We start from the raw sequence: 15,320 nt of genomic DNA, 5'->3' as shown, positions 1-15,320 counted from the left end.
AGATCGAAATACCCTGTGATCTTCCTGAGAGAACGGCACAATCCTTGAGGAAAAGGCCATCTTTGTGTAGAACAAATGGACCAAGGGAAATCCGCTTTCCTCTCTGCCTCTTCTTTACCCAGTCACTGCCAAACGACATGTTTTATCATTTTAAGGCTTTGGCTCAGCAGAACGAGCCAAGAGCCCATTCTTCTGGTCTTCACTGTTTTCCCTGCATTAAAGCAGCCTACGCTGGAGGGCAGTGGCAGGGGGAGCAGTGGACCCCCAGGGCTGACTCTGCCTGCAGCCATCGTATTCCAACTGTTCTAGGAGAGAGATCTACAGTCCTTCATTGTCTCTGTCCCAACAGGCAACCTCTGTGCTCCTGAACTTCGGATCCCTGGGATATCGAGTCTCACCAGCTAAGGCTCAGTTGTATATGCGGGTGTTCAACTCAGCCCGGGGTCTAAGACCCTCACCTCTGACAGGGTTCAGGCCCTGTGGTATTTACAGCCCCCAACCACAGGGGCTCAGATTCTCTCATTTTGGGGCCTGCTCGGGTTCTTCTACCATTGGATCCCTGACTTTGCCATTACAGCCAAGCCTCAGTACCAGGCAGCCAGAGAGACCCACGGGGCCCCTCACCCACCTGGCCATCGGCCATTATCTGTCGCCCTTCTTTCTACTGTGAGATGCCCTTCTGATAGCCCCTGCTCTTGCAGACCCCATGAGACCTTACCACCTTTATGCAGATGAGAGGTCAGGAGTGGCCACGGGAGTTCTAACCCAACAGGCTGGGCCTTTGAATCGGGCTGTCGCCTTTTTATCCCAACAGCTGGACCTCACCATCTGTGGATGGCAACCATGCCCGAGAGCTCTGGCAGCAGCAGCTGAACTCACTCGGGAGGCTCTCAAGATCACCCTGTCCAGACCAATCACGGTATATTCCACCCACCACCTCTCAGACCTTCTGAGTCATTCCTCTCTCTCTCTCCTTGGGCCTTCACTTACTGTTTCTAGAAACCCCCAAATTACTTTGGTCTCCAGTACTGCCCTAAACCCCACAACTCTCTTTCCTGTTCCCTCCCACTCTGGTACCTCCTCTCACTCTTGCCCAGAGGCTGTAGAGGCCTTAAACCCACCTCAGCCAGGTCTTCTAGACCAGCCCTTAGAAATCCCCAACTCACCGTGTTTGTTGACGGAAATTCCCTTATAGACAAATCAGGAAACCACCAGGCAGAATATGCAGTGGTCACTTCCACTAACACAGGTGAAGTGACTGACTGCCAATGGGAGCCTCCTCATAAAAGGCCGAATTAATTGCCTTGACGAGGGCACTCCAGATAGCCAAAGGCCAATGGGCTAATATCTATACTGACTCTAAATATGCCTTCTTAATAGCCCATACCCATTCTGCACTCTGGAAGGAAAGGGGCTTCCTTACTATCAAGGGACTCCCATAGTTAACGGACCCCTTACAGTGAACCTTTTGGAGGCCCTCCAGCTCCCTGCAGAAGTAGCCATTATTCACTGTCAGGGGACACCAATCCTCCAAGGACCCAGTGGCCTTAGGCAATGCCAAGGCTGACTCAGTGGCCCGGGGGCCTCCAGCTCCTCTGACTCCACAGAACATATTTTGTTCTTGACTCCCTCCTATCAACCCTGTTACCAACCAAGCTCATAAAAAAGGGGGTCATAAATAGAAAGGATTGAAGGTTCTACTTAAATAACTGTCTCATCCTTCCTCAAGACTAGGTATTGTCAATCATTTCAGACATCTCCAGACCTTACACACAGGCCCCAAAGCTTTGTTCCATTTCTTAGAGCCCCTCTTTGACCCCACCCATCTCCAAGATCGTATTTCACAGTTTGGCTCCTTCTGCCAGATGTGTACCCAGGCCAATCCACAGGGGGCTCTCCATATACGTCAGTCTCTGCATCAGCTTCGTGGGCATCAACCGGGTGAAGACTGGCAGGTTGATTTCACCCATACGCCTACTCATAAAAAGCTCTGTTATCTCCTAACACTTGTGGGTACTTTTACAGGGTGGATAGAAGAAGCATTTCCGGCCTCCAGGGAAATGGCAGATGTGGTGGCTCAGGTACTGCTGGACCACATCATTCCTTGGTATGGTGTCCCATGGACCACACAGACGGACAATGAGCCAGCCTTCACTTCCAGGGTCATGGAGCTTGTGTCAGAAGCTCTCAACATCTCCTGGAAATTCCACATCCCCTACCGCCCACAATCCTCGGAAAAGGTGGAGAGGGCCAATGGACTCATCAAACAACAGCTAACCGAGCTCTCCATTGAACTCAGTCACCTGCATCCTCATCGCCCTCAAGGAGCAGATGTCTGACGTCTCCAGGATGGCAGTAAGCCAGATGCCTCTCCAGCCACACCTAGCTCTCCCCTCGCCCATCACCCATGTCCGCGGGAAGTAGCCAGACCCGGCATCCCTTTATCCAAAGCGAGTCTGGAATGTTTGGTCGGAAGCATCACCTCAGCTCCCTTGCATCCCTTTATACAGAGTCTGGAATGTTTAGTTGGGGGCTTCACCCCAGGCCCCTGGCATCCATCTTTGGAATGCTGGGCAGAAAGCTCCATTTCAAGCTCCCTCCCCTGGGAGCTGCCTCAGCCCAGACTCCACCTCCAAGAAAGCCTGCCAAACAGTAACCCCTCCCCAGGGAGGGTCAAGACCACTCCCACAGGCTATTTAAACTGCCCGCCCCCCCAGAGAATGGACACATGGTCTCCCCTTTTCCCTCTCAGGTGGTCATTTGGGTTTTCCTCCCCCTCACCTCCGTGTTTTCCCAGGGGTCACCCAGAAGTGCTGGCACCCATTAAAGCTGGGTATCTTTTAATTCAGTTTGATTTGGTCTGATTGGGATTATTTGCGTCGGCGGAGAGGTTTGTTGACCAGAAAATACTTAACAGTGACAAAGGCTTATAATCCCTGAGCTAGAAAGGTGGAGACAAGAGGATCTCATGGCTCTGCCCAGAGAGCCTTGACTAACCCATCAGTCCCAGGTTCCAGTTAGAGATCCAGGCTCAGCAAACAAGGTGCGTGGCTCCTGAGGAACAACACCCAAGTTGACCTTCAGCTTCCACACATAAAGGACATATATGCACATGCACATACACATTCTGCACACCCATGAACACATGCACATATCCACACACATGAATACACATATACATAAGCACAAAAGGTTGAAGAGACTGAGTTATGGATCATCATTAAAAACACAATAGATACTGTGAATTGAAGAGCTGTGGGCCCTATGAGACCAGTTACTATCACTTTTTTCAGAGAAATTGAGGCTAAATAATACCAAATATGGGACTTTTCATTGAGCTTACCCACCTGGGAAACACCCAGGAAATGGTATGCCATGGAACTGGGCGTTCCTAGTACTTAAGAACTCAACAAGAGAAGTGGAAGCCCGTAACCCATGATACCTTTCTTTGCACTCACTACTGAAACCCAGCAACAGGAGTTAACCCGTTCTAAGCCATCAGGGGTGTGCCAGCCTTACTCTGGCAGGCAGGAATATCGCAGTACTTCCAGTAGACGCCGTCCTCATGCTCCGCCACATAGCACCAGGGGCTCACGTCTCCATCTGGATTTCTGTTGGGAATAAGGACACACTGATGATACTGCTGTGTTTCAAGCCACCTGGCCCATTTAGCTTTACAGAATTGTTTCCTGTCGCTTCTAATAACTGCTGTGCATTTCAATGTCATTTCTCATCAGGAAGGAAAACGTAAGTCAGCCACAGTGGCGCATGACTGTAATCACAACACCCAAGAAGCTGAGATAAACAAAATAATAATGAAACCACGGACAATACAATCCTCTGAAGTTGGAAAAGGCATATTTAAGGAAAGGTTTAATCTCAGGTCTAAAGAATGTTTGTTTCTAGCTGTTAAGACTATTGGCAATTTTAGTTTCTTTTTTCTTTTCTGATTTTAGTTTCTACCTTCTTCAATAATGAATATCTCAAGTGTACAGTTTCTAAACAGCCGAATAAACTCACATAACACAATGTCAGCTGGCAAGCCTACTCAGCCTAGGCTGGCTACCTCACACATGACAGAAGTGGTCTCCTCCATCACCACACAGACCTCACAAAGGCTTCTCAGTCAGGACATTGACTTCTAACATGATAATCATGTATGTATGTATGTATTTATTTATTTTTTATAGAATATTCAGCTTTAATAAGGACTTACAGAACCGAGGTCCCTGTGGAGATCAGGAAAGCAGAAGGGATAATCATGTTTTTTTTTTTTTAAAGACCTATTTCCATATTCCCAAGTGAAAGAAGCTTGGAGTAAATGACCTGCAAGGCCATTCTGGTGGAGAGATGTCATCGCAATAAAGGGTGGTGCTTGTGAAACAGTTCAACAAATGACAGTGGCAGCTACAGGGAGACAAGCTCACCTCTCTTCACCCCTTCTCAAGCCTCCTTTATTTAGACTCAGAATACTGGAAACCTGACACTCCAGTTAGGCAGGAAATGGACATGAGGACCCCCCTCCAACACTCCCACCCCAGCGAGCTCGGCAGCAGGCTTACGGGCCTGAGCAGACAAGCCCATTGTGTGGCCTAGAGATAAGCTTCCCAGGCACAAAGGATTCTTTTCTTTTTTGTGCCCAAAGGCAGGTGTGAGAGGCGACTCTGCTCTTCCCTGGGCCTGCCTCGCCCTCTAATCCAGATACTTCAGACCCAGCCAGGAGAAGCCTGTTCCCATCACTGGAAAGCGGGTAGACATCTCAGATGAGATGAATCTGAAAAGTCGCACAAGACAAACATGGTGTCAGATATCAGCTGAGAAATCAAAGTGGCAGAGCTTGTACAAAGCCCTTCTTTAAACAGTATTTCACCAGCATCTTCCTCCCTCTGTCCCGAGTTCAGCTTTGATGTAGTATTGGGTAAAACCCCTAGACAACAAGTGTTTATTATCAACGTCAAAGCCGTTCTGAAAAGCATCGAACAGCTTAATAAAGAGCAGGCAGACCCATCCTTACTTCTCTGCGGCGCTAAAGCAAAAGCCTGGGCTCTGATGTGATATTATCAACATGAGAGGTTCAGCCTCTCTCCTTTTGAAGTATAAACTGGTAATTCAGGTCTGGTACATTCCATCAAACCAGAGGGCTGTAGTCCAAGGAGTTAAGGGGAAAGGTACTGGGGGAAGGTGCTCACAGCCCTCAGGTACAGCCCTTGGTATGCTTACAGACGCACTCCTGTGAGCAGACATGTGTACTCAGCTAGTAAAATGTTGTTTTTCTCTCATTGGAAATTTAAAATTTACCTTAGAGTCAAATTTAAAATAGCTCTTCTGAGATTTGGGAATGCTTTGTAACAGGGTAGACCAACCTACCAGGAGATACTTCAGGGACAACACAGTGGAGAGCATTTCCCCAGCATTGCCAAGAAAAGCAAAGCAAAACCACCTTAGACAAGTGGCCATATGTTAGAGGAAGGGGAAGGAGCAGATGGAGCAACAGTGGGGTTTGTGTGTGTACGCATGGTCACCTGTCTGTGCACGCTCATGTATGTGTGTATGTTCAAGTGTGTGTGAATGCATGTTCATGTGAATGCATGTGCATGAGTGAACATTTGGAGACCAGAAGTCAACCTTGAGTGTCATTCTTTAGGCGCTGTTCATTTTTTTTTTTTTTTTTAATTTTGAGGCAGGGTTTCTCTCACTGGCCTGAAACTTGCCTAGTGGCAAGCCAGAGTCGCAGGAACCTGCCTGTCTCTGCCTCCCACTGTTGAGATTACAAGAGCACAACCACACAGAATTCTTTTTGTTTAGGGGTTTGTCTGTCTGTTTTTCAAGACAGGGTTTCTCTGTGTAACAGCCCTGGCTGCCCTGGAACTTGCTTTGTAGAACAGGCTGGTCTTGATCTCACAGAGATCTACCTGCCTCTGCCTCCTGAGTGCTGGTACAGAGCTTTTTTAAATACGGGTTCTGAAGAACCAAAGCCAGATCTTTGAGCAAGCACTTTACCAAGTTATCTCCCTAGCATTTTTTTTAAACATTCACTTACTTATCGGCAGTAAGTCTATGCACACTTGTGAGTGAGCATGTGCCATGGCCCACATACAGAGTTGGTCCTCTCTTTCTGTCATTGGGTTCAGGGTATTGAACTGAGGTCATCAAGCATGGTAGCAAGCACTTTTCCCCACTAAACCACCTTAGCAGACCGTAAGCTTTGATGTATACAAAATATTAATATGCAGAACTTTGAAAATAGTGAAGAATTGATTAATGAGCATAAGTAGCACTAACCATAAAACACAAAGGACAGGGACTGGAGAGGTGGCTCAGAGGTTAAAAGCATGCACTGTTCTCCAGGTGGATCTGGAGTCCAGTTCCCAAAATCCATCTCAGGTAGCTCACAGCCCTCTGAAACTCCGGCATGGGGTTTTTTGGCACTTCTTGCCTTCTGTGGCACCTGCACTTGTGTACAGACCCATGCAAACACATTAGACACAATTTAAAATAAGAAAATATATCTTTAAAAATTACAAATGACAGCAGAGTGGAAAGACGGCACCCATAACACTTGGAGATGTTTCCAGGCAGGGCTCAGGACTGTCCAAACACTAAATAAAGCTTGTACTTTGTTTGATTTAGGTTTTTGAGACAGAATCTTACATAGCCCAAGCTGGCCTCAAACTCACTATGTAGTTAAGGATGGCCTTGGACTCTTTATCTTCTTCCCAGAACCTCTCAATTGCTGAGATTACAGGCACACACACAGCCATGCCTGGCTTGTAATGAACCTGTAAGGCTCTTACGGTGACACACGAAGAGCCACAGCAATAGCAAATCTGGGGTAGTCTGTGGACACAAGCTAGGATAGAAGTGATGTAAAGAGACATGGACCACCACGGCCTGGAGTGTTAGCTTGGGCACGCGGAGGATGGGAGGCAAACAGTGGCCCACACAATGCAGAAATATATGTGTTGGCTCAGCTGGGTCAACAGTGCCGGTGACTGAGATGTTCATGTACGACAACCAGAACTCAGAGTAGGGCTCTGCAGTCACTCTTTCTTGTCCTAATGGTGCAGGAGGCAGCCCATGCACCTGTCCCAAGAGGGATTAAATTCAACACATTGCTGAACCATGAGTCATGCTAGCACCGTCTAGGGTGTAAGGAGCTGAAAGATATAAACAAGGCGCTTGGGTTTTTTCCTCTAGTTTCTAAAAACTTGTAATTCTATTTTCATCTTTCTGTCTGTTCGTGTGTGTGTGTGTGTGTGTACATGTGAATTTATGTATATGGTGGTGTGAAGTTGGCTTTGGAGGCTTTCTCCACTAGTCACCATGGCACTGACTTGGGTTTTCAAGATCCCAACTCTGAATCCACAGGAAGCACCTTAACCACTGGGCCATCTAGTAACTCTCTCAGTCTTAGAAACTGACCAAGGCTGGGCTCATCTCCCAAGAAAATCATAAATATATACCTGAAGATTATGGGGTGAGATCAGAGTTCCCTGCTGGATCCCAAAGAGGCGCATACCTGCTGCCTCGCAGCTAGCATGCTGAAGAGTAGAGCTACCTGAATCCAGGAGTTTAAGCACAGCCTAGGAACATGGTAGAGGGAGGTTTGGGTCTCAGATAGCCTGAACATCTTCAGCAGCTTTGGTGAAATGCTCACTGGTGGGAGACTTACCTGAGAAAATCCTCCCAAAGAGACAAGAGAGTGGCCAGACAGGACATAGCTCTGAAAGCCAGTATGAAAGTAAACTAAGTTAGAGAAAAGAGAGAGAAAGAGACAGAGACCAAGACAGACAGGAAGACAGAGGAAGAGACTGATTTCATCTTTATATTTTTTATTTCTTGTGTGTGTTTCCCATCGGCAGTGACTGCAGAGGCCAAAAGAAGGTGTCGGATCCCCCAGAACTGTAGGTACCGACTATTCTGAGCGGTATTGTGGGTGTTGTGAACTGGGTCCTCTGGAAGAGCGGCCCGTGTTCGTAACTGTTGAGCCATCTCTCCAGCACTGATTAATCCATTTTAATAAGAATGATGTGGCTCTCTGAGTTGGCCAGGAGGAGACAAGAAAGCACTGCTGTTACGAGAAGGGATGGATAGAACTGGAGGAACCAGAGATCACCCTACAGCACTACGGCCCATCTTACCTGCAATAGTTATGCTCACCCAAACCACCTTCCCCGCTGGGGTACTTCAGTGTGTTGTATGGATGCTGGAATGTCTCGTTCCAGAACAGACATGGCTTCCCGCCTTGCAGTGCTGTCCAGCTCTGTGTTCCCCTGTAATCTGCACCATTGGCTGTGAAACATTCTGGAAGAAGGAAAAAACAGCATACTAATTTTCTGGCAACATTTATAGTTTCCTCCCTCTCTGGTGAATGTTTTATTTGTTTTGTTTGGACCAAGCTGGAAATGGATTGTGTTTGCTAGATCCTGGGCGGCCTGCTGGGTTGAGGGAATCTGCAAAGAGGTGCCCTGCAATGCTAGGCACTGTTGGCAGCAGGTTGTTGGGTCACTGGGGCACTCACTTCCCCTTGAAGTCTACAGGTCCCAGTGAGGACATAAACATGGAGCTGAAATGCACTGGAGCTCATGACGTGAGTCAGGAGACAACCCCCAAATCTAGAATTGTTGCAAATAGCACGCACATGGAATTCTGGGCCCTCGGAGGGCCCTGCTCTTGCCAGCGTCTCTGTGTGGTAACTAGAACCAGGTCGCCAGCTGTAACAGAGTGCTCCCCTACAGTCTGAAAGGCGGCTCTGACACTTGGATTTAATAAGGCCATCGGACACAGCAACGCTTTGGAATCCCAATCACACAAATCTGGGAATGACTCACATTCCCTGGTAATGAGGAACAGTCCTCCCTGCGTCGTCTGAGGTGCAACAAAACAGGGGGCAATGGAGGGCGGGGCCATCACGCTCTCTCACCTCTTCCTGCAATGCTTTCCTAGATATGTGTTGAAAATGGTCTCAGGTCCCATTCCATGAGATGACGAATCCTTGCAGGTGCAATTATGCACTTCTAAAATCCACTTCTCAGACTCTGGGAGATGGGAGCCGAGGCTGACAGGCTTCCTCCCACATATTGTATGCATTAAATTCACAGAGGTTCATGAGAAAGGCAGAGTACAAAGAGCAATTTTTTAAAATTAGCTTAGTTGAAGCTGACAGATAGAAGCACTTCAAACACTTCTTTAAGATGTATCACTAGAACCCTGACAGTCTGGGGGAGTTCCACCGACATTCTTAGCTTTCCTCTGTTCTTCATCCTAGCACACGGCGACCTATACCTTCCGGTAATAAGGACGTGATGCTGTCTCCCACTGGGCAGTGCCTGTGCCTGCTCTAGACTACCAGGCGTGTGGACAATAGGAACACAGCTCTATTCCGAAAGATGTTTCTCTGACCACTCAGAAACTGGACATCTTCCTCCCAGTCACACCTTCCTCCTACCAGTTAGGCGCTGTGTTTTGTCTGGAACGGCACTGTTTATGGATAGCTCAAAAAATCTGAATCCGAGGAGACACAGAAAACCACAGCAACTTATCATGCCTGGTGCAACATTAATATGTTAAATGTGGGTCCTCACGGACCATGAGGGCATTAACACAAAAGCTCAAAGGACGGCGGCTCAGCATAGAGTGACAGACACAAAACCAAAGGCTCAGCTTGGGCTCACTGTCTAAATGGCCACCATCCACACCAGTTCTAGTATCTACGTCATGTCTGAGTGTGCACCACACTGTTGCTCACACCCCACATAGGATATGCCCCACGGGACTCTAGCAGAAGCCGTCAGTGACATTCTTTCCTTCACCAACAGCAGTTCCCGGCTGACTTCCCTTCTCATCTTTAGAACCTCTGTTCTGGCCCCACCAGTCATGGGGAAAGAGTTTAGGTCTCAGGGTTGCCTCCTCAGCTCTACAACCCACTTTCCACACAGAACTCAAAGGTCCCGGGAGAATGAAGGTTTGTCTTGTGGGTATTTTCAAGGCCTCCCTGCTGTAAGCCCAGCTCTTCCCTTAGTCACTCACTGTGGTCAAACCACACTGGTCTGCTTTTAATCCTGGGAACACACTTCCCCATTTCCTGCCCAAATGCTCTTCCTCTAATATTTCTAGTTGCAAGATAAACACTGCCTCCTCAGAAGCCCTCTCATCTCTGCCTCTCTTTGCCTCCTTCCTTTGTCTGGCCCACAGTGCTCACTATCACTAGGGATACACATATGTCCAGCCTAAGCCCAGATTCCACACACACTCATCTCTTCTCTTCATCACTCCCCGAAACCATTCACACAGCATTCTAATCGTGTTGGGTATTCTAAACAATCGAAAGATGACTTAACATACACGAAGGGATGCACATAAGATGTACAAAACAAGAATGTGAGTACCTGCACTGCAGAGTCCTCAGAGGACCAGAACAAATACTGCACAGATACCAAGGGGCAGCTACATTTGAAGGGATGGGAGGAGGGATAATATATGTGTGGTATGTTCCACATCAAAGCCTTATTCCAACCTAGGCAATTCTGTTGCCCAATCAGTCTTGGAGTCACAAGACTAGATTCTTTTTATTTATTTACTTATTTATTATAAGAAGATTGATATTTATTTATTTTTGTTTATTTATTTTTGGTTTTCAAGACATGGTTTCTCTATGTAGCCATGGCTATCCTAGAACTTGCTCTGTAGACCAGGCTGGCCTCAAACTCGGAGATCTGCCTGCCTCTGCTTCCTGAACCTGTGATTAAAGGTGTGTGCCACCACTGATGGCCTTTTTTTTTTTTTAAGGACTAGATGATTCTATGAATATCAGGCCAACCTCTGTCAACTGCTTTCTGACCTATCTAATCCCATACATCAAAACATAATGTTGCAGGGCTGGGTGTGGTGGCACACACCTTTAACCCAGTGTCCAGAGGCAGAGGAAGCTAGCCTAGTGTACATAGAGCATTCCATGTCAGCCAGAGCTACTAGTAAGACTGCCTCAAAACAAAAACAAACAAAAATACATTATGTTATCTACCTTAGATATAAACAATTAAAAATACATTTTAAAAATGGGGGGTTGGAGAGATGGCTCAGCTGATAAGAGTGCTTGCTGCTCTTTCCGAAGACCTGAGGTCTGCTTCCAGCACCCAAATTAGGCAGCTTACAACCACCTGAATTCCAGCTTCGGAAGATCCAATGCCCTTTCTGGCCTCTGCAGGCACCAATACATGGCACATGCTTACACACAAATAGGCCACACAAATGAAAAGAAAATCAAATCTAAAAGTGGCAAGAAAGCAGGGCATGGCGGAACACACCTGTAACCCCAGTACTTGGGAGACAGAGGCAGGAGGACCAGGAGTTCTGGGTCATCCTGGGCTACAAAGTCAGTTAAAGTCTATCCTGGGCTACAAGGACCCTGTCTCAAACAAGCAAACAAGGAAATAAAAAGGCCAATGGCTCACAAGTCATCAAAATAGACTTTAACACCAATAGCCTCAGCAATACACAGCAACCTATGGGGCATGTTCCCAAGGATTCAGATGATCTTATTTGTACCATAGAAGAATGTGCCATGAATGGGGTGGAGATGTCATTTAGCAGCAGGAATGTGCTTTTTCTGGTTCAGTTTGTTTTCCTCAGATCTACTCTTTTTTTTTTTTTTGAGACAGGGTCTCGTTTAGCTCAAGCTAACCTAGAGCTAACTAAGACTGGCCTTGACCACCCCTACCTCTCCAGCAATAAGGTCACAGGTGTGGTAGGTGGTTCTTGATTCCACTCTAAATAAGCATACTAGATTTTAATGATTTTTTTTTTTTTTAAAACCAGACTTGCCTAGTGCAGGTCAATGGTGAGGAAAAGAGAAACAGTGCTAAGGACTGAAAGTTATCTATGCATCTTGACTGCAGCAGGGTGTGGACTCCCCTCTTCTCTACTGTTATGAAACTGACAGAAGCTTTGTCTAGGTAAGCAAGGAGAGGCTAAAACAACAAAGAAAATCACGTGGAGCCTTGCATATTCACATTTTCAGTAAAAGAGAATGAATGAAGGCAAGAGACCTAATGTCTACACCCGACTCATGAATTCATTCAACATTCACTCAGCCCTCACCACTGCCCAGGGCTGAGCAGATAGACTGGGGATTCTTGGCATTCCCATGTTAACAGGGAACACAGGTTCACAAACCCACGTCAGTATCAGACAGTGCTATAAAAAGAAGGATCCAGCAGGGCCTGGAGAGGAGTCGGCATCTGAGCAAAGATGTGAGGGGCTAATTGGAGAACAGTGGGAAGAACACTGTGGGCAGGGTACAAGGTGGGCAAGCCCTGGCCAGCAGCACGGTGCCCAGAAAGCTGCTGCTCCTCCCTGATGGGTGGGGTGACTGTACCAGGACAGGCAGGGTCTCGAGGGCTACACAGACAGGCCCACACTTGAGTGCACACAGAAAGAAGGGGGTGAGGAAGAAAGGAAGAAATGAAGCAGATTGTTCTCTGACCAAAATCCAGCTGTCAATATAAAATACACCTTCATTTATATATGCCACTTAAGTTACATAATTCAATAATTATACTTAAGAAGAAAATAAAAAGCCAGGCAGTGGTGGCGCACGCCTTTAATCCCAGCACTCGGGAGGCAGAGGCAGGCGGATCTCTGGGAGTTCGAGGCCAGCCTGGTCTACAAGAGCTAGTTCCAGGACAGGCTCCAAAGCTACAGAGAAACCCTGTCTCGAAAAACCAAAAAAAAAGAAGAAGAAAGAAGGAAGAAGGAAGAAGGAAGAAGAAGAAGAAGAAGAAGAAGAAGAAGAAGAAGAAGAAGAAGAAGAAGAAGAAGAAGAAGAAGAAGAAGAAGAAGAAGAAAATACAAGCCAGGCGGTAGTGGTGCACGCCTTTAACCCCAGCACTCGGGAGGCAGAGGTAGGCAGATCTCTGTGAGTTCGAGGCCACCCTGATCTACAAGAGCTAGTTCCAGGACAGCTAGGGATGTTACACTGAGAAACCTTGTCTCAAAAAACTAAAAAGAAGAAGGGAGAAGGAGGAGGAGGAGAAGAAGAAGAACAAGAAGAACAAGAAAAAGAAGAAGAAACAAACTAATACAAGCACTGCATTTTATATTTCATGTATAAGTCAAGTGTAATGGTGCACACATTTAATCTCAGCATTCGGGGGGCAGAGGCAGGTGAATCTCTGAGTTTGAGGCCAACCTGGTCTATGAAGTGAGTTCCAGGACAGTCAGGGATACACAGAGAGACCTTGTCTCAAAAAAGAAAGAGAGAGAGAGAAAGAGGAAGGAAGGAAGGAAGGAAGGAAGGAAGGAAGGAAGGAAGGAAGGAAGGAAGGAAGGAAGGAAGAAAAAAAATAAATACTGGTCAAAACAGCAAAGCCAGTAAGTTCTGGGCCAGAGCTATAGGCAAAGACTGTCTCATAAAGCCACAGGAAAAAAGGAACCAAACAAAAACACAAAAAACACCTACACCAAAACTATTACAAAGGACTTAATTCACCAGAATGAACACAAGGGAAAGAGAAGAGGGCCCACGTACGTTCTCCAGGCCTTCTAGGAATCACAGGGTACTCCTGAGGTCACATTGCACACATCAAGGGAATGCGCACTGCATGAGAAGGGCATCCACAGTATCACTGGGGCTCAAGGACCTCAGCCTTCTCTTCTGCCCAGTGTGCTTTGTCCCAGGCTCCAAAGCAACAATGCCAACAGACCCTGGACCAAAGGCTCCCAAATTGTAAGCCCCAGATACGCCTTTCCTTCGGTTGGTGGTCTCAGACAGTAATAGGAAATTGGTTACAAAATGGACATGGTGGCCCATGCCGTGATCCCAGCACTCAGGGCGCTGAAGCAGGAGAACCACTGCGAGTTCCAGACCAGCCCAGATACCAAGGCAAGAGCCTCTCACAGAAGCAAACCCACTGCTTAGGAGGTGGAGCAGATGCTCAAGTTCCTCCTCAACTACAGAGCAAGTTAAAGGCTAACCTAGGCTACAGAAGACCTAACATACTACTCCAAACTACACATTACTGTGAAAGAATGTTTTTCTCACAGGGAATCTATGGAATTACTGATTTTAGACTAGAATTATAGTTGTATTTCCATGTGACGTGTATGAGAGTCCATGTTTCTTTTAATTCACCAAAACTTAAGTCTGTGTTCTGCATAGATGACTCAGCACCTCTATGGACCATGTTAGAAGTAACTGGCTAATTTTAGCCTGCTTTGAAATCAACATGGAAGCTGGGCATGGTGGCTCACACCTTTAATCTCAGCGCACAGGAGAAACAGTCAGCTCAAGGCCAGCCTTTGTCACAGAATATTTTTTTTTTTTTAAAAGAATCCTTATCATTTGGAGATAAGAACTGAAGCATACACAAATGAAATGAGATGATATCTGAGATTTGTTGCAAAATCCCGTAAGTGCTGTGAGGGAGGCCGAGAATGAAGTAACAGTAGTCACAGTTGGGAACTGTGACTCTACACAACAGGTATTTGTGGCTTTCCTGGACTATTTTTGTGCATTTCTCAATACCCCATAATAAAAAAATGGAAGCCATCCTAAAAATCATGAAATAGCATACTGCTTTGTAATAAATATGCCTTAGCTTCTTGTCAAGAATCATAAACTCAACCAGCCAAGTTTGTAGCCACCTAGACTCCAGATGAACACTCACATATTATTTTTTGTATTATACATTAACTTTGCAACGTGAACATAGGACAGGCTGTACTTCTGCCCAAAGTAGAGTAAGCATATAAATAATCACTATAATTTTTTAGGTATCAGAGCTTTTCTATTAAAAAACCTTTCAGGGCTGGAGAGATTGCTCAGTGGTTAAGAGCATTGCCTGCTCTTCCAAAGGTCCTGAGTTCAATTCCCGGCAACCACATGGTGGCTCACAACCATCTGTAATGAGGTCTGGTGCCCTCTTCTGGCCTGCAGACATACACACAGACAGAATATTATATACATAATAAATAAATAAATAAATAAATATTTAAAAAAAAATAAAATAAAAAACCTTTCAGAGTTTCCTTTTCATTTAAGGAGACAATGTTCTTTTTGTTTTGTTTCTTGTTTTTTTCTCTTTTTTGTTGTTTTTATTAAGCTATATATTTTTCTCCACTCCTCTCCCTTTCTCCCCCCTCCCCTTCTACCCTCTCCCATGAACCCCTTGCTCCCAATTTACTCAGAAGATCTAGGAGACTAGGTTCTTAAAAACAGTAACAGGGAGCCGGGCAGTGGTGGCGCACGCCTTTAATCCCAGCACTTGGGAGGCAGAGGCAGGCGGATCTCTGTGAGTCCGAGACCAGCCTGGTCTACAGAG

At 46.4% G+C, this 15,320-nt stretch overlaps 1 protein-coding gene across 3 annotated transcripts in view; it reads right to left on the bottom strand.

The window, feature by feature from the left end:
* LOC130875415 (kremen protein 1) overlaps positions 1-15,320 on the bottom strand; it is a 249,546-nt gene that overhangs the window by 44,707 nt on the left and 189,519 nt on the right. For all 3 annotated transcript variants that reach the window (XM_057771145.1, XM_057771146.1, XM_057771147.1), the window contains 2 exons: positions 8,142-8,304; positions 3,520-3,611 (listed from right to left, as the gene is read on the bottom strand). In XM_057771145.1, the coding sequence (XP_057627128.1) occupies positions 3,520-3,611; positions 8,142-8,304 (255 nt within the window). The remainder of the gene's footprint in view (positions 1-3,519; positions 3,612-8,141; positions 8,305-15,320) is intronic.

The sequence above is a fragment of the Chionomys nivalis genome, chromosome 6 (assembly GCF_950005125.1).
Source record: "Chionomys nivalis chromosome 6, mChiNiv1.1, whole genome shotgun sequence".
In the NCBI taxonomy this organism is placed as follows: domain Eukaryota; kingdom Metazoa; phylum Chordata; class Mammalia; order Rodentia; family Cricetidae; genus Chionomys; species Chionomys nivalis.
Note: the sequence above shows the minus strand (reverse complement) of the source record. Positions and strands in the feature narration are given on the sequence as shown.